The 19,026-nt window shown below is 32.9% G+C and overlaps 1 protein-coding gene across 1 annotated transcript in view; it reads left to right on the top strand.

Moving 5' to 3' along the window:
- The first annotated feature begins 255 nt into the window (after positions 1-255).
- The window catches only part of LOC141316018 (shootin-1-like), a 30,685-nt gene continuing 11,914 nt past the window's right edge, over positions 256-19,026 (top strand). Inside the window, exons 1-9 of the mRNA XM_073832761.1 lie at positions 256-318; positions 456-514; positions 1,657-1,717; positions 11,045-11,139; positions 12,782-12,944; positions 13,055-13,152; positions 13,395-13,476; positions 15,325-15,419; positions 15,596-15,742. Coding sequence (XP_073688862.1) covers positions 288-318; positions 456-514; positions 1,657-1,717; positions 11,045-11,139; positions 12,782-12,944; positions 13,055-13,152; positions 13,395-13,476; positions 15,325-15,419; positions 15,596-15,742 — 831 coding nt within the window. The 5' untranslated portion in view covers positions 256-287. The remainder of the gene's footprint in view (positions 319-455; positions 515-1,656; positions 1,718-11,044; positions 11,140-12,781; positions 12,945-13,054; positions 13,153-13,394; positions 13,477-15,324; positions 15,420-15,595; positions 15,743-19,026) is intronic.

The following is a 19,026-nucleotide window of genomic DNA, read 5'->3' as shown; positions in this document are numbered from 1 at the left end:
ATAGTTGAATTTATAAAAAAAAAAAATAAAAATAACCCTGTTCAAAAGTTCACATACACTTCTTAAACATCCTCTGTCGCTCCCTCTTGGGGAGGAGCTTTGCGGTACGCGTCCTGTCACGTGACCTCAATTAATATTCATGAGCCATTTCGGACGCCTTTCAACAAATCAAGTAGGGCGATTGGGCAGACGTCACTCAAGTATCTTAATATTCATGAGCCAAGCCTTCGCCATAGTAGATAGCGGGGTGGTACACTGACTGGCTGAGTCTGCCGTGAGGAGGGGAGATGGATGCGACGCCGCTTTCTACCGGCTGTGGTACTGAAAATGTTAAATATAAAAATAGAGCTGGCTTGTTTTGAATGGCAACGATTTTACTGAGGAAAGCAGCATATGAGATGATTATTTAAATGTTTAATGCATTTTTGTATGAGTAATTCCGTTCATTTGTGCAGTGAATGAGATGGAGGCCGGTGGAGATGAAGAGGGAGAGGCTCGGGAGGAGAGCACCGAGGTGAGAGATGATGTATGCACGAAAGAATAAATCTTTACTGTCTTCACGTCTAATTATTATAACATTCTCTATTCATGAGCATATTAATCTCAGAGTAGTGAGAAAAGGGAAAATCGGAGATCATTCTGTTGGCTGTTTGAGTTAACCGGCTTTTTCATTCATTCGAGGGTTGACACCCTTTTCATGTGACAATGTCTGAGCATCTTTTGTATGTCTAATAATAGTTTAAGCAGATCATGCAGATGATAACCTTGCATTATTAGTATTTTCCCCCCATCGGTTTATTTTGGCACACATTATTTGTGGTTGTTAATGCCACACCTCTTAAATCCACCTATTCATATTTCTGTTGTGGTTTCATATTAATAATTAGAATTACCGAATTATACTGTACAAATAATTTGCCTTTATTTAAATGTAAAGACTAATGGGAAGTTAACAGTTGACAGGTTTCAGTGGACTGCATTTTTGTGAAATTGCAAGGCAAGACCTTTGCATGTGTTTTCAATTTACATAAAGGAGAAAAGAGAGAGAATAACTGGTTTTGTTAGTTCCTCAGAGAAGTAACCTTTTTAAATAGTGCATAGAGGACAGGATTGCATCACTGTCACCATCTGAAAACATAAAGAAATCTCTTAATTTTTGAAAATGTGTGTAAGTTTTAGGCCACATGAAGATTTATAATTACAGATTGATATTCAGAATAAACTAGCACGAATATAGACATATGTCTGGTTCACAGAGACAAACATAATCACTTTGAAAAATATTATTGTGTTAAATGTGATGGTATGCGATTTTCAGTATATATGTACACTTCTGTTTAAAAGTTTGAGGTTAGAAAGATTTCACATCTCTTATGCTCACAAAATCTGCATATATTTGATCGAAAATACAGTAAAGGTTGCAATATTGTAAAATATGTTGAGAAACATTTTCTATTTGATTTCTAATCACTTTTGATCAATTTAATGCATCCTTGCTAAATAAAAGTATTAATAAATAAAAAAGAAAAACTTGCCAACCCCAGACTTTTGAACAGCAGCGTGCATAAAGTGTTTTAGCAACTGCTGTGCTCTCAAACAATGTAATTTCTCATTACATACACCTAATTTTCTGCCATCACATGTTCTCTTCTTTAGCGCCAGAGACTCGCTGCAGAGAGAGATGAGGCTGAAAGGCAACTCAAGCACATTAAACGAGGTAAGATCAATACTGAATGTGAAGTCACCTATGCTGTTTCATATTTGTATATGTCAGGCATGTTTGTCATTCGAAAGAAAAATATTGCAATATGAAACACAGTGTATATTCTGGTGTGGTTTATAATCATTTGAATGTCATTAGTGGACTGCAGCAAATTCATTTTCTGATCTTCTGCACAGACCAGAGGTCAACAATTAGCATCCTGCGGTCCATATCCGGACTCAACCTGGACCACAAATCATTACTCACAAATGAATACAATTATAAACTGCATTTATCAGCACCCCACTTAACCCTTGCAAGCTTTTTAGTGCGTTCAAGTCAAGTCAGAAAGGCTGCATTAACATCACCACAAAGCCGTACTTACAAGTAGGAAACATTGAACTTTCTGTAAGCCAAGAGTTTAAAGGTTGGGTTCGTATTTGTAAGAAAACATGGCAGATGCAATGGATGCCGCATCTGTATTGACTAGAGGTCAACCGATAATAGATTTTACAGATACCGATAACTAGGATGGACGATACTTTTTAAATGGATACTGAACAAACACTAAAATAGAAAAACCACAAATTTGTTCATAGTTCATTCACTAGTGTTAGCAGAAGCAATAGACTGTTGGATGCAGATCCAACCATTATTGCAAAACCGACCAATTAGTCAGCATCTAGTATTGACAATAAATTTGTGGCAATTAATGAATGAATTATCTCTTTTATAGTTGCATCTACAAAATAAAACAATTCAGTTTACAGCACATTTATAAGTTGGATAAAAACATAAATGGATAAAAAACTAAAAACATATTGATTCACATTCTTTATACTACGGGACTGCTGAATGCTTAAATCTGACGATGCTGCCAGTCACTTTGGAGCAGTGATGGGGAAAGTTACTTTTAAAAGTAATGCATTACAATATTGAGTTACTCCCTAAAAAAGTAACTAATTACGTTACTTAGTTACTTTTTCTAGAAAGGAATGCATTACATTACTTTTGCATTGCTTTTTAAATCTGGGCAGGGCTTGCTTGTTTTTTTAATATAAAATATTGGCAAATGTAAAAGCCTTTTCACACCAAAAGCCTCAGGCTTAGAGAAAAGTAAATTCACGTCTGTACAGTAGACCACAGAAGAAAAAATGTCAACTCTTTAACAAATGTTAGATTATCTTGAGTAATTTTTGCTTATTAGTTTGGATGAATTGAATCATCGAAGGTCGGCAGCAAAGACATTGGTTAATAAAATGGGATTAAATACATAAAGGATATTTGTATTTAACATATTTAATTATTGCAGGTTTGCATTGAATTTCACTGTTTTGAAGAATACTCTATCTGTTTTTTAGAGAGTGAGATGAATTAATGCATGTTCACATTTATTCTAGAACTAAAGTAACATCTTACGATTTCTCTAAACATGGGGACAGGAGAGCTTTTAATCAGTAAATGGGGGGAAAAAGTAACTGGCGTCACTTATTTGAAAAAAATAACTCCGATATTTTATTGTCAATTAAAAAGTAATGCGTTACTTTGCTAGTTACTTGGAAAAGTAATATTATTATGTGATTACCCCAACACTGCTTTTGAGAGACACACTTGAGAGAGGTAATTCACAAGCTTAATCTCTCTCTCCCTCTTTCATTCTGTTTGTCTAAACTTCATTATTAACTGCATTAGTTTGTTATCAATGGCACAAGCGTCGTTTCTAGGTCTAAAATTACATTTTGGAATTAGCAACAAAGGCTTTGGATAAACTGCATAAGAAATTAATCCTATTCACAGTAGTGTTTTAAGGACAAAAACAAGATGAATGCCTTGAAATATATCATCTGATCAATGTCTAGAGGTGTGGTAACCGTAGTATAAGCAGAATAATTGACTTTGGTCTGTTGAATTCTATGGAAATAATGCACACTCTGCTTTGCATCATGGCTGCATCACCACCTCAGGTGTGCATTATTTTCGAAGAATTCAATGGACCAAATCAATTATTCCTTACTTCTGTTTTGCAGAAAAATGTGATTTGAACACGACTGAGACGAATCCATTTGCTTCCTGTACCACAAAATCCTAAAAAGTGTGCTCAATAAATATGTGATTTAGTATTTGTGATTATGTTGGTGTCCAACACACCTGACCTCAGTGAACTCCATACATCACCTTTCCACTCAAGAGTAGGAGGTGAAGATGATCTCATTTGGCTCTTCCCACTAACTTGATGCTCGGTGTTGTCTTATCTCATTTCCGATCCCCTCGCCCTCACCCGTATCATCATGACATTACCTGGGGGCTCTTCTGAATGGTCCATTATTGTAGGTGTTAACAGTTATTCCAGTCTCTATGGTTACTGGGAGCCAACTGTGGAGACGCATTGGTGTTAAGGTGACCTTAGCTGCTTCCGTTGCATTTTGTGACATGTAAGGAAACCCAGCCTCAGTCACTAACTAATTTGTTAGCACTCTGACAACACTCGAGCGCCTGCCAGCTTTAGGAACAGAATCTGGATATTGTTCTCAGGTGAGGAAATGCAAATTCTTCTCTGCAAGATTAAAAATAGGGCTTCATTTGACAGGGTTTTATGTGTTTTTGTATTTTAGCCTTTTGGATTAATCATAATGTTTTTGACAAACTCAGAGTGCCTAGTTAGGCATGTAAAGAGCTAAAGAACACATTTTTGTAATTATTTGGCATAACATTTGAGTTTTTTCTCCTTTCGTATGTTAATTTTACGCTTTTTTTGTGCATGCATTTTTATCAACATATATTTACATGACTATATATATGCATATATACTTGTTATATGTGACTCTGACAGCTGAATAAATAAGCTTTTCATTGATGTATAGTCTGTTAGGATAGGACAACATTTGGCCGAGATACAACTATTTCAATATCTGGAATCTTGTCCAAATCTTAGCAATGCATATTACTAAACAAAAATTAAGTTTTGATGTATTTATGGTAGGAAATTTACAAAATATTCTCATCATCTTTACTTAATATCCTAAAGATTTTTGGCAAAAAAGAAAAATCTATAATTTTGACCCAGACAATGTATTATTGGCTATTGCTTCAAATATACCCGTGCTACTTATGGTTTTGTGGTCCAGGGTCACATATATGTTAAATTATATGTGATCTCGGAGGCCAATTTGGTAAATTATTTGGATACTGTGAATATTAGTTCAATATTTTATTGGTACAAGTGAATATTATAATGAAATTAGTTTTATTTTAAACTGTTTTAGGCTTCTTTTTAGTGGACTCCTGGAATTGTCAGACATTCCCTAGGGAGGCAACATAGACCAGGCTGAATTCAGCTCTCATCACTGTCTTGTTATTGCACTAAATTATTAAAAATCACCAATTATGAATAATTTATTAGTAGTAAATGAATAGGCACCCGCTTTTCAACCTTCCATTGTAGTTCATGCCAAAACCACTCTCATGTCTTTTCTAAAATGCAAGTCAACCTGAATATGATTTAGTGAAAATATATTTAACATGAATAGCTCGAAAAGCAAAATGCATGACATTTTCGCAATTACCTTTGCAATGAGTTACAGTCAATGTTTGGTTAATTTTTAATGCAATGAAATTGCAGTTTAAAAAATGCATTTATTTTATAACCTCATCCTCACTAAATGGCACAAATTCTTGCTTTAGCTTACATGACACAGCAAATGTCACAGTAGTTTGGCCTAGTTGCTGTCATACAGGACAATAGTCTTGTGCTGCGTGCACGTGATTGGTCTGTGTTCTATTTAATGATTGGCTGCTGCAGGGGAACTGCTGTTGAGTATCTGGGAGGTACTGGATGTGCGTCTGGCAAAGCAGCTGTCTCCCACCTCCTCTTTGGGACGCCTGAGCGAGCCTCATTAAGAATACCCTCTGCACTTATGCAAATTAAAACAGGATGCGTGTTAAGCAATCAGCCACATTACTCAGCTTATTTACCTTTACGCTTTACATATCTCACCTTATCAGCTCTTAATATTTACATTAAAATGCATGCTTTTGCATTTTAATGCAGTCTACACATCCGCCCGGGGTTTGGAGTAGATTACGGGTTGCAAGCGCAGGCACAAAATTAGTGCTGGAGTTGAAACCAAAATTGCTGGGTGATTAAACCTCAACTTGTTGAGATTTATTAAAAGAGCTTAATCGCTATGATCAAAATTGGGATGGAAGCGCTTTAGACTAATGCCAGCCTTGTGTTCAAGTGGCAGACAAATGTTTAAAGCCGTCTGCAAAGGACTTCTTTAAGCTTTCGCCTCTGTTCGACTGACTCCGCAGAGCCATATTTTGCTCATGCAGCATTAAGCGTGCTGGACTTGCTGACCTAGAATCTGCTCACAGAAGAAAGCCCAGAAGCAGCACTCTCTCAGTCAATCATTAGAAGCCAAATGAGTTGAGAGCGGAGCAGATGAGTTCGGACTGATCTGCAAGGGAAAGAGAGGGGGACACACCCCTGTTATTGTCCTGCTTTATTTTTATGGGCGGCACGTGCAAACTCGCACACCCTGACTCATTGTCAGAGGCAGAATCTGTGAATGACCCAGATGTGCATAGATTGTTTTGCTTTAATTGTATTTCACAAATGCCAGATCTGGTCATTTATACAGCATTTATAGTTAGCTGAGATGAAATTTCAAGCATTTTCAGTAGTGTTCAGTGGTGTGGTTTTGATTGAAAACAGAGTATTATACATTCGTTTTGAGGGGTATCAGTTGTATCTGTTTAATACAAGATACTGATTTCACAGTACAATACACTCTTAAAAATAAAGGCTCTTTATTGGCATCAATGGTTCCATGAAGAACCTTGAACATCCATGGAACCTTTCAAATGCAGAAAGGGTTCTTTATAGTGGAAATTCTTTATAGTGAGATTTTTTAAATATTCTTCAAAATTATTCTTTTAAGGACCGTTCACTGAAAGGTTCTTTGGGGAACCAATTTTTCAATTGTACACTGCAAAAACACCCCTTTGAATGCTTTATTTTTAAGAGTGTCCTCTCATAATACATTAAACAAAGACAAAATCGAGTCAAAATGTTACTTTTTTAAAATCTGGTATGACACCAGAAATCAGCTTAGTCCTTCTAAATGATGACAAAACTATAAATATTCATAATTCTGCTCAGCTTAAAATGTGGAATTACGTTACACGCATGAGCATGCACTCCCTAAACACATATATATTTAAAAAGTTATAAATTATTGTATTTTCTAAAATAATGCATTTTATGTTTAATTGTACGCTTCTGCGTTAACCATATTTAATGCACCATTACTTTATTTGATGCCAAATTAAATCTAAACTTTTATTTTGGGTGAACTATACACAGTACATGTTATTACTATTCAAAATATATATTGTTGCATTTTTGTATTGCAATATATATTGTGACACAATATACTGATACACCCCTATTTCTTTCACTGCCTCATGTAAAATAAAAAATATGTCACTTTGGACCACAAAACCAGTCGTAAATTGCACAGGTATATTTGTAGCAATAGACAACAATACATTGAATGGGTCAAAATGATCGATTTTTGCCAAAAAAATGCCAAAAATCATGAGGATATTACGTAAAGATCATGTTCCATGAAGATATTTACTAAATTCTTACTGCAAATATATCAAAACTTAAATTTTTGATTAAAAATACGCATTGCTAAGAACTTCATTTGGACAACTTTAAAAGCGTTTTTTTTTTTTTTTCAGTATTATTTATTTATTTATTTTTTTGCACTCTCAGATTCCAGATTTTGTTGTATCTCAACCAAATATAACAAAACCATACATCAATGGAAAGCTTATTTATTAAAAAATTACCCTTATGACTGGTTCTGTGGTGCAGGGTCACAGGTTGTGACACAATAAATTCACTGTAAAAAAAAAAAAAAAAAAAAAAAAAAAAACTAAATTGTTTCAATGTAAATTAATTTGTTACCCCACTGACTAAAAAATTTAAGTTTAGTCAACTAAAATATCCAAGCTGTCATCACATAACATAAAATAACTTAAAATTTCAAGTTGACTAAACTAAAGAATTTAGGGTACACTCAAAAAAATAAGTCATTGGATGAACTCAATTTAATTGAGGGCAGGATTTCCATCCAATAAATATGTGTGATCCCAACTCATAAAAAACAAATTCATGCAATGAAATGTAATTGAGTTGGGCCAACTCAATTTGATCAAATATAGTTCCAATGAAATTGATACGTTTATGAAGTAATTATTTTATGCTTGTTGAACTCAATCTAAAACATTTAACTGGAAAACAAATAACAGAAATTCTTCTACACTCAAAAAATGATACATTGGATTTACTTAACTTTAGGCATTAACCAACTTATTAGGCATTAGCCATAAGATGGCTTTGTTACATCCATGGCATACCCAAAGTAGTTGTTTATTTTATTATTAAAACAACTTTAACTTATGTTATCAGGTCCTCAACCCAAGCACATGCTCTATGCATTCACCACAATGGTAACCCCCAAAAACACTACCATACCAGAAACTGTTTTATATACAAACATTAACAAGTCTCCCAATTTTATCATTTTATTAAAAAAATGCATAAAATAAAATTTTATTTCAACATTTACTCTCCTTATCCAGCCGTGTGCAAAGCATGATGGGAAGGGGAAATCCACTTCCTAGTTACACAAGTAAAATAATTTATGTACTCTCAACTCTACTTAATTGAAATACGTTCTTTCAAAATGAAAATATTGAGTTGAACCAAAACGAAACTGTTTCATATCAGTTTAACACAATGCAATTGTTTAAATGGGAAACCTAACACAATGGTGTTAAATGAAAAAGATTTTTTTTTAAATTAACTGTACAGTGTGGTAGAATCATTTTTTTGAGTGTAACAAATTATTTTAGGTTAAAACAATATATTTTTTATAGTTAATTTCATTTCATTACCTTATGTTAACTGAAAAATATCAACTTCCCTTTAATTTGATTACATGATGCACAGTATTCTTGCAGCATGTTGGGTCAATGCTGTGATGGATCAGTAAGCTAAAAAATGTGTGAATATTTGAATAATTTTTGATATGCATTTCTCTTATGGACATTTGCATTATTCTCTTTTCGAGAGTTCGGATAGCTATTGAGAGCTTCACTTTGAACTGTCAGGTTATTCTCTCATTGGCTCTGCAGATCTGCGCACTGCAGCACTGCTGCCCATCCTGCATATTTAACAGGTAATGAAGGAAAAAACTGCCTTAAACCTGCTGAATTTAAATAGTATCATAGTAAGTATTAAATGCCACCCTGAGAGCTGTTTTAACAGTTTGATCTGTGTTTATGATGATAAGGTTTTGCACATCAAGATTTTTCTAGTGTCAAATGTGTGCTAATATGATGTGATATCAGAATCAGTTGATCACTACCTGAATACGGGGTGAAAGCGAGGCCATGCATTGATGACATGCTTTCCATTCTCACAGTGTACAGTATGTTACCACATGAAGAGAAAATGAGGGATATTTATTCCGGGAAAGGGCTCCGGGGCAGGCCGTTGATGTACTTTGCTGTGACTGCATGTGGAGAGACGCATCGTTCCTGCATAATTCAACAGCCTTTCATGGAATAATGTATAATAAACCCCCTCTCTTGCTCATTTCCTGTGAAAGGCACAGGAACAAATAATGCCCTTTGAAGCTGCATTTAAACTGCATTTCGATCCAAAAGATCCAAAGATCAGCATTTATTGAAATAAAAAGCTTTATTATACACTATACCATTCAAAAGCTTGGAGTCAATATAAATGTTTTGTTTTTTTTGGGAAAGAAATTATAGAAATGAATACTTTTATTTAGCAAGGATGCTGTAAATTGATCAAAAGTGATGATATTGACAGTTATAGTGTCACAAAAGATTTCTATTTCAGATAAATGCTGATCTTTTGAACTTTCTATTCATCAAAGAAACCTGGGAAAAAAAACCTACGCTGTTTTAAACATAATAATAATAATAAATGTTTTTTAAGCAGCAAATCAGAATATTAGCATGATTTCTGAAGGATCATGTGACTGCAGTAATGATGAAAACAACAATTCAGCTTTAAAATCACAGGAATAAATTACATTTTAAAATATATTCAAATAGAAAACAGTTATTTTAAATAGTGAAAATATTTAAAAATTTTACTGTTTTGCTGTTCTTTGGATTGAATAAATGCAAATCGAGCAGCTCTAATTTGAGGGTAAAAAGTATATAAATTGTAATTTTTTTTAAAATAAGCGATCGTTTCACTAGATAAGACCCTTCTGCATTTAAAAATTCAGCTTTGATCACAGGAATACATTACATTTGAAAATATATTCAAATAGAAAACAGTTATTTTAAATAGTACAAATATTTCAAAATTCTACTGTTGGCTGGGATCGTTTAGAGCCCTTTGAAGCTGCATTTAAACTGCATTTTGGAAGCTCAAACTCGATGGTCACCATAGAAGTCCACTATATGGAGAGAAATCTTGAAATGTCTTCCTCAAAAAACATAATTTTTTCACAACTGAAGAAAGAAAGTCATGAACATCTTAGATGATAAGGGACGTGAGTAAATTATCTGTACATTTTTGTTCTGGAATTGAACTTCTCCTTTAAAGAGCTGTTTTTGAGATGCTATTTGTTGGAATTTTAGAAGTAGTGCAATGCTCCAGTGACTTGCTCAGGAGCGTGTTTGATGTGAGCTGCTCTGGCATTGCTATGACATCCAATCCACTATTTGAGAGGCCAGGGTAGTGTATAGAGTTACCACGCCAGTGCTTTGTAGCGACAGTCCATCAATGGTAGCCAAAGTGTGGGAAATGGTCCCTATTGTGAGCATGTAACTGATAACTGTCCATCTCATTAGACTCTGGTAATGTTTCACTGAGAGCAAAACCACATCTAAATGAAAATGTACTTGTTTTATACGCTGTTAATGAATCAAGTCATGTCATATATTTTCATATATGCCTCATCTCTGGTTTAATGGCTTATACAACATGGTTTTCTCTTTTAAAATGTATGTTGTATGTTAAACAGCAGTATTTGTGAACCATTTCTGTGCTTCTGGAGCTGACAGCACCCTCATGAACTGTGTAGGAGGTAGCCTGACGTTCACTCCAAGAAATACTGTAAAAAATATAGATGAAAACATCTATATCTACATATCTACAATGTGTATAGAATCTAGATTTATATCTAATTGACTTAGATTTAGTTCCTGCATGATTCATTTGATTCTAAATATGACCTGATGTGCTTTCATTTACTCATAAATGCATTTGATTTCTTTGCACAGTTTCACAAATGGTGATCGAGGAGGTGAATGTGCTACAGACCCAGCTTGAGATTGAGAAGTCGTGCCGGGAAAATGCAGAGGCTCTGGCAACCAAGGTGTTTACCTTACAGTATTACACTGCAGTTTCATTAGAAAACCTGGTAACACTTTACAATTTTTGTAAGTTGTATGTATTAAGCTATTTAATAAATCTGAGCTAACATAGACTAACAATGGACAGTTGTATTTTATTAACTAATGTTAACAAAGATTAATACATACAAGATTAATGTACCAAATGCATTGCTCATTGTTAGTTAATGTAAGTTAATGCATTAAATATAGTTAACTTATAGGAATATAGGAACCTTAAGTTATTGTAAAGTAAAACCCAAAACCTTAATAATTTTATCCATGTATTTCTGTTTGTTGACATCTTTCAGCTTTTCATATACACTACCAGTCAAAAGTTTTGAACAGTAAGATTGTTGTTGTTTTCCAAGCCTGCATTTATTATTGCAATTTAAAAGAGTGGTTTTAATAGATGTTAAAATAGAATTTATTCATGTGATGCAAAGCAGAATTGTCTGCTTCAGAAATCATTCTAATATGCTTTTTTTGCTGTTCAAGAATTTTTTATTATTATTATTACCAATATTTAAAACAGCTGAGTGCATTTTTTCATTCTTTGATGAATAGAAAGATCCAAAGATCAGCATTTGAATCTAAAATAAAAAGCTTTTTTAACATTATAAACTATACCATTGAAAAGCTTGGAGTCAGTATAATTTTCTTTTTTTTGGAAATAAATGATAAAAATTAATACTTTTATTTAGCAAGGATGCTTTAAATTGATCAAAAGTGATGACAAAAACAGCTACAATGTTGCAAAAGATTTCTATTTCAAATAAATGCTGATCTTTTGAACTTTCTATTCATCAAAGAAACCTGAAAAAAAAACTGTTTTAAACATAATAATAATAATAATAATAATAATAATAATAATAAATGTTTTTGAACAGCAAATCAGAATATTAGAATGATTTCTGAATGATCATGTGACTGAAGTAATGATGCAAAAAATGTAGCGTTGAAATCATAGGAATAAATTACATTTTAAAATATACTCAAATAGAAAACAGTTATTTTAAATAGTAAAATATTTCAAAATATTACTGTTTTGCTGTTCTTTGGATCAAATAAATGCAGGCTTCTTTTTCTTAAAAAAAAAAAACCATTTAAAATCTTACTGTTCAGAAACTTTTGACTGGTAGTGTATTTGTACTAAAAAGCAATACAAGCATAATATATATATATATATATACACACACAACCCTAACCGTAAGATTTTGAATTTACAGAATTCAATTTACAGTAAAAAAAAACATAATATTTAATTTAACTTAGATATTAATATAGCTTACCAAATTACTAAAATATTTTTTTTTTCTTTTTAAAACATATTTATTTTAATGAAAACCCATTAAATGTGAGCTGTTGGATAATTCTGGGAATGTTAGTTTATGTTTTTTATATTTTACTGTAAGATTACATGTAATGTCCCATTAGACCGTTTTCTCTGTATGAAATAAGGATATTTACCGTTAACCAATTAACAGATATTTACTGTATTATTTTTACAGCCTTTTTACTGTTAAAACAATGGCCAAACTTAAAAAATTGCAAAACTTCAAATGTCACTGAATGTCACTAATATGTCATTTATGACATTAATCATTTTGTTTTGACCACTTTTAGTTGAACTGCGAGAACAGGAAGCTGAAATATTTGAGCCTGTCATCACGGCCGTGTCTGGATGAGCTGCTGCCCAGTATTTCTGACTGCATTTCCCTAGAAGAAGAGACTGACCCACAAGATCCTGTCTCTGATCCTTTCTCACAGTATAAGCAGCAAGTCAAAGGTAAATACCATATACCTCAAACAAATAGGGTTCAGTTTCTTGTGTTTCTTGTGTTCTTGTGTCAATCTCTCATAAGGGTACATTCATTGCAATCTCTGCTTTCGCCACAGATCTCCAAGAAACCGTGAGTTCTTTGCTGGAGGAGAAGAAGCAGTTAACTTGTCAGCTTCAAGATCAGCAGAGACGGATAGAGGAGTTGACAGCACTTGTGAGTAGCAAAGCAACTTTTTAAACTTTTTCCTCAAATCGAGCTTAGTGGGGCTTGATGGCAGTGAATGGCGGCTTGCACTGCAAAGTGTAGTATTTTAACCTGTTCATAAATAATAAATGAGCTTGAAATGAAGCCTTAGTGACCTGCTGTATTGCTGATCCTAAAAGGATACCAGCGTAACAATGTCTAATCGAGTTTCTCAGCTGTTTCTCAGACATGTGCCTCATGCTAATTCACAGACTGAAAAGGAGCAGGCCGAGATGAAGGATCTTTATAAAACCATTGAGCAGCAAAGCAAGACCATTAAGAGGTTCAACAGGGGTGAGTACGGCCGTTATGAACACAGAGCCGCTTCATTTCCTCCCTTGTATTCAAATGCATGAGCATCATCTCAGATGGCCTGCAGTGCATCTGTGCATGTGCCTTCCAAGAAGATTAATGTTCCCCACCAGCCCACTCACTACCGGCCGCACGTCAGAGTCCCCGATCAAATTATCTGTAAAAGATTCACCACAGGAAGTCCCTCTTCTCCAGCTGGGGGTGATGCACTTTGTTTTGACATCCTCCCAGCTCCCTCTTTGCTCATTTGTGTTATTACTCTGACTGGAATATTGCATTACTCAGGTCAAATACTGCACTGGCTTGTGCTAAACTTATCCTGCAAATGCTCACTGTTTTAGTGTTTTTTTGACAGTTTTGGCTATGAAATTTAATAGAAGTAGCCATGATGTAAATTATATGATATATGCGCATACAAGAATTCTTGTTTTTTGGAAATGTCTAAAAGGCTTTAAATGTTTATACTGTTCAAATGTTTGGGATCTGTAAATTAAAAAAATATATATATTAATTTGAGAGGAGCCTCTTATCCTCACCAAGGCTACATTTATTATTATTATTTTTTAATTTAACAATTTAAATAGCTGTATATATACACACACACACACACACACACACACTGCCAAACCTTAAGAATAGTAAGACTTTTTTTGTGTTTCAACAAAGTTTCTTTTTTTTTTTTTGATAAAAATATAGAAAAAATATTATAATATTATAAAATATTTTTGCCATTTAAAATAGTGGTTTTCTATTTTAATATACTTTCAAATAGAATTTATTCCTGTGATGCAAAGCTGAATTCTCTACTATATTCATATTCTAATATGCTTATGTATTGTCAATGTTGGAAACTGCTGCTAAATATTTTTTGGAACCTACATTTTTCAGGAATGTTTGATGAAAAAAGTTTAAAAGAACCGCAAAAAGAAAGAAAAAACACTGACCCCAAACTTTAAATGGTGTGTATTGTCGCAAAAGATTTCTGTTTTAAATAAATGCTGTTATTTTAAACATTCTATTCATCAAAGAATCCTGAAAAAATTAAGGGTTCCAAAAATTATATATAGCTTTGCATCACAAGAATAAATTATATTTTAAAGTATATTAAAATAGAAAACTTTTTTAAATTGCAATAATAATTTACAATATTACTGTTTTTTTCTGTATTTTTAATCAAATAAACTAAGCCTCGATGAGAAGAAAAGACATCTTCAAAAAACATTAAAAATAAATTTTATGAACAGCATGTACAGTATATATGCAAATTTTTATATTTTAATATTTTACTTTAATATGAATTTATCCCTGTGATGCAAAGCAGAATTTTCATCATCATTACTCCAGTCTTTAGTGCCACATGATCCTTCAGAAATAATTCCAATATGCAGATTTGCTGCTCAAGAAGCACTACTTATTATTATCATCAATGTTAAAAAAAACAGTGGTAAGGCTTAATATATTTGTGAAAACATTATATATATTTTTCAGGATTCTTTGAAAGTTTAAAAAATAGCATTTACTTGAACATTATAAATATCTTTACTGTAACTTTTGACCAATTTAATGTGTTTATTTTTCAAAATTACTGACACCAAACTTTTGAGCATAAAGCCTTATATTTGTTATGTATATAGATACAATCCAACTATTCTTTGCTTACTAAAAGAATCATTAATGTAAAAGAGGAATCAGTAAATTCCTTACATTTACAATTTATGCTGTCCATAGAATAATCTAAGCCTGTAATACTGTGTTATGATATTTTTTTTTATTATACCTCAAAAGGTCTAGGGATTATACAAATTCAGATGTCATTGTTTCTCTCTTTAGTGTCTATGATGGCCACTCATGAGTATGAAAACATGAAGGAGCAGCTGGATTTGGAGCAGAGCCTCAGGCAGAAAGCAGAGACCTATGCACATGAGGTACGGGACAAAACACATCTGAATTCACTGCAAACTGTGACCTGGTGACCTCAAAATCCAACTAAGACAAGATGAATGCATTTATTGACTGATAAGTATGAATTGTCCATGGTGGCATGCATAATAGCTAAAGCAGGAAAATTAAGTTGTTTCCTAATGTTCATTTTCTTCTGTAGATGATGGTGAAGCAGAAAGAAGCAAACAGACAGAGTATGATTCTACTGCAGCAGGCAGATCCCAGCATTCAGCTGCTTAAAGCTTTAGAAGATGTGGCCAATGTGACCAAAACATTAGAAGAAGAGAGAATACAGCACCAAGAGAAGGTAGGTGAAACTTTAAGGCAAATGAATCGTATGTGTGCAAAACTGGAGTATATGTTTTAGGTTTTATCAGCTAAAAATCTGTGAAAGTTTAATCATATTTGCATGAACACAATAAACCTAATCATGGATTGCATGATAGGATTAGACAATGGAATTAAATATACTAAACCCCTTTTTAGTTACAGTACTTTGATACTGTCAGCTAGAGCTTTTCAGAGACTTAAATCCTTTCATAAATATTAATCCTCTAATATTCGTTATTTTTTTTTAGAACTCATTAAGCATTTTTGTCTTATTCATTATCCACACACAATCCAGTTTAATCAGACATTAAACGTGATGAAATAGTGCTGTGCATTCATCTGACTGGCTTACAGTTAATCGTTAAAAAGTGGTCTAATAATGTAATAACCTTTAAAATGTAATCTTCGGGAAATCTCAAACAGAACATTTTTATACTGCACATTTAAATGACTGGTTTTAGTTTTTAGGAGCACAAAAACCCACACAAACCCTTTTTGGCATTAATAAACTTTTGGCAGGATTTAATAAATACATTGAATGATAAATTAGTGATGAAAAGACATGGAAACAGATGTTTTTGTGGCTGATCTTAGTGCAAATGCATTTCTAGGAGTTTCCCATTGAGGTGCATTTACAAGAATCGCAACAACTGCAAGAAAATATTCAGAATTGTGAGTTTATTTCTAGCAATTGTGACTTTATAACTTGCAATTTTAGATTTTATATCACTCAATTCTGAGAAAATAAAAATTGCAAGATGTAAACTTGCAATGGAAAGAAAATAATCTGAATTGCGAGTTTATTTTTTAGCAATTTTGACTTCATACCTTACAATTTTAAGTTTATGTCTTTCAATTCTAAAAAAAAAAAATGTCAGAATTGCAGTAAAAAAGTCAGAATTGCTAGATATAAACTTGCAATTGCAAAAAAATAAATCGAATTGTGAGTTTATTTCTAGAAATTACGACTTGCAATTTCGAGCTTATATCTCTTAGTTCTGAGAAAAAAGTCAGAATTGCGAGAATAAAGTTAGAACGAACTGCAAGATGTAAACTTAACTGCAAGAAAAAATCTTAATTGCATGTTTATTTCTAGCAATTTTAACTTTATAACTTGCAATTTTGAGTTTATATCTCTCAGTTCTGAGAAGAAAGTCAGAATTGTGAGAAAAAAAGTTAGAACTACGAGATGTAAACTTGCAATGGCAAGAAAATAATCCGAATTGCGAGTTCTAGCAATTTTGACTTTGTAACTTACAATTTCGAATTTATGTCTCTCAATTCTAAAAAAAAGTCAGAATTGCAAGAAAAAAGTCAGAATTGCCACATGTAAACTTGCAATTGCAAGAAAATAATCTGAATTGCGAGTTTATTACTAGCTTTTTTATCTTTAAAGCTTGCAATTTCGAGTTTATATCTCTCAGTTCTGCGAAAAAAGTCAGAATTGCAAGATGTAAACTTGCGAGTTTTTTTCTAGCATTGTGAGTTTATTACTAGTATTTTTTTCTTTATAACTTGCAATTTTGAGTTTATATCTCTCAGTTCTGAGAAAAAAGTCAGAATTGCGAGAAAAAAGTTAGAACTGCAAGATGTAAACTTGCAATTTGTGAAAATAATCTGAATTGCGAGTTTATTTCTAGCTATTTTGACTTCATAACTTACAATTTTGAGTTTGTCTCTCAATTTAAAAAAAGTCAGAATTGCAAGAAAAAAGTCAGAATTGCTAGATGTAAACTTGCAATTGCAAGAAAATAATCTGAATTGCGAGTTTATTTCTAGCAATTTCTCTTATTTCATTATGACTTTATAACTTAAAATTTTAGAGTTTATATCACTAAATTCTGAGAAAATAAAGACAAAATTGCAAGATGTAAACTCAACTGCAAAAAAATTGCAAGTTTATTTCTAGCTTGACTTTATAACTTGCAATTTCGAGTTTATATCTCTCAGTTCTGAGAAAAAATTCAGAATTTGCAAGAAAAAAGTTAAAATTACTAGATGTAAACTTGCAATGGCAAGAAAATAATCTGAATTGCGAGTTTATTTCTAGCAATTTTGGCTTCATAACTTGCAATTTTTAGTTTATATCTCTCAATTCTGAGAAAATAAAGACAAAATTGCAAGATGTAAACTCAATTGCAAGAAAAATCTGAATTGTGAGTTAATTTCTAGCAATTTTGACTTAAAAATAACTACTGTCAGGATTTACTGAAGACATTCAATGATAAATTAGTCATAAAAAGACATGAAATGAGTTGTTTTTGAGGCTGATCTAAGTGCAAATGCATTTCTAGGAGTTTCCCTTTGAGATGCATTTAAAACAATCATGAAATATGTTTTACTAAGATTTGCAAAAGTTAATTTTTTAGGTATTCGCACTATTATTTAAAACCTAAAATGCATGCAGAGGTGGGTGGATAACTTACAAATTGTAATATGTTACTGATTCCAAACTACATGAAAAAAAAATTGTAGTTAGTAATGTAAACCATTGTAGGTAATACAATCAGACTACTTTTAGATTACTTGTGACCTCAATCACATTTTAGTTTCCCCACAATGTCAGTGCTTTTCTTAGGGTCTAATGTGGGTCTTCTGTTCTACACTTGCAGCCTCAGTATCATGTAATACTTTTCAAACCACAATAAATGATAAACGCATGTAGGTGATAGTCTGTCAAAACAACCACAACTATATTAAACAAACACAAATCTCAGAGCATCAGAGGTGTCTGTCATATTTAAGCTCTGGCAGCAAATAAAAACTTTCCAGATCATCTGATACTTATTACACATGATGGTTACCACAGTCTGAGCAAATTAGATGAGCAAGGAATCAGATGAGGCAATATTCAGGTCCTGGATTGACCAAATTGCAGCATTACTAGTACTAGAACTGTTTTTGGGGCCAAATGGGATTTAGTGTTTGTGAATCAGCAGGACTGATGCGTCATCAGTCAATATACAGTCTGACCTGCAATTTCAAAGAGCATAGATCCTAATGTCAGACGTCACGCAATCAATAGGCTGTGTTAGCAAAGCCATGTTTACAAGTCAGCCCGTAAATATGAACTAATTCTGTACTAAAGTCAAGGACGTTTTACACTGAGCATCAGTTTGGGTTCCATTTGAGTTCATTGCACTGATCCAGTCCTAAAGAATAACAGATTTTCACAGAAACAAATAATTTAAATGGGAATTTAAATTATTGTTGAAAATTGGTGTGTTCAAGTGCTCCTAAAAAGTTTGAGGGTTTGGAAGG

The sequence above is a fragment of the Garra rufa genome, unplaced genomic scaffold, assembly GCF_049309525.1.
Source record: "Garra rufa unplaced genomic scaffold, GarRuf1.0 hap1_unplaced_066, whole genome shotgun sequence".
In the NCBI taxonomy this organism is placed as follows: Eukaryota; Metazoa; Chordata; class Actinopteri; order Cypriniformes; family Cyprinidae; genus Garra; species Garra rufa.
Note: the sequence above shows the minus strand (reverse complement) of the source record. Positions and strands in the feature narration are given on the sequence as shown.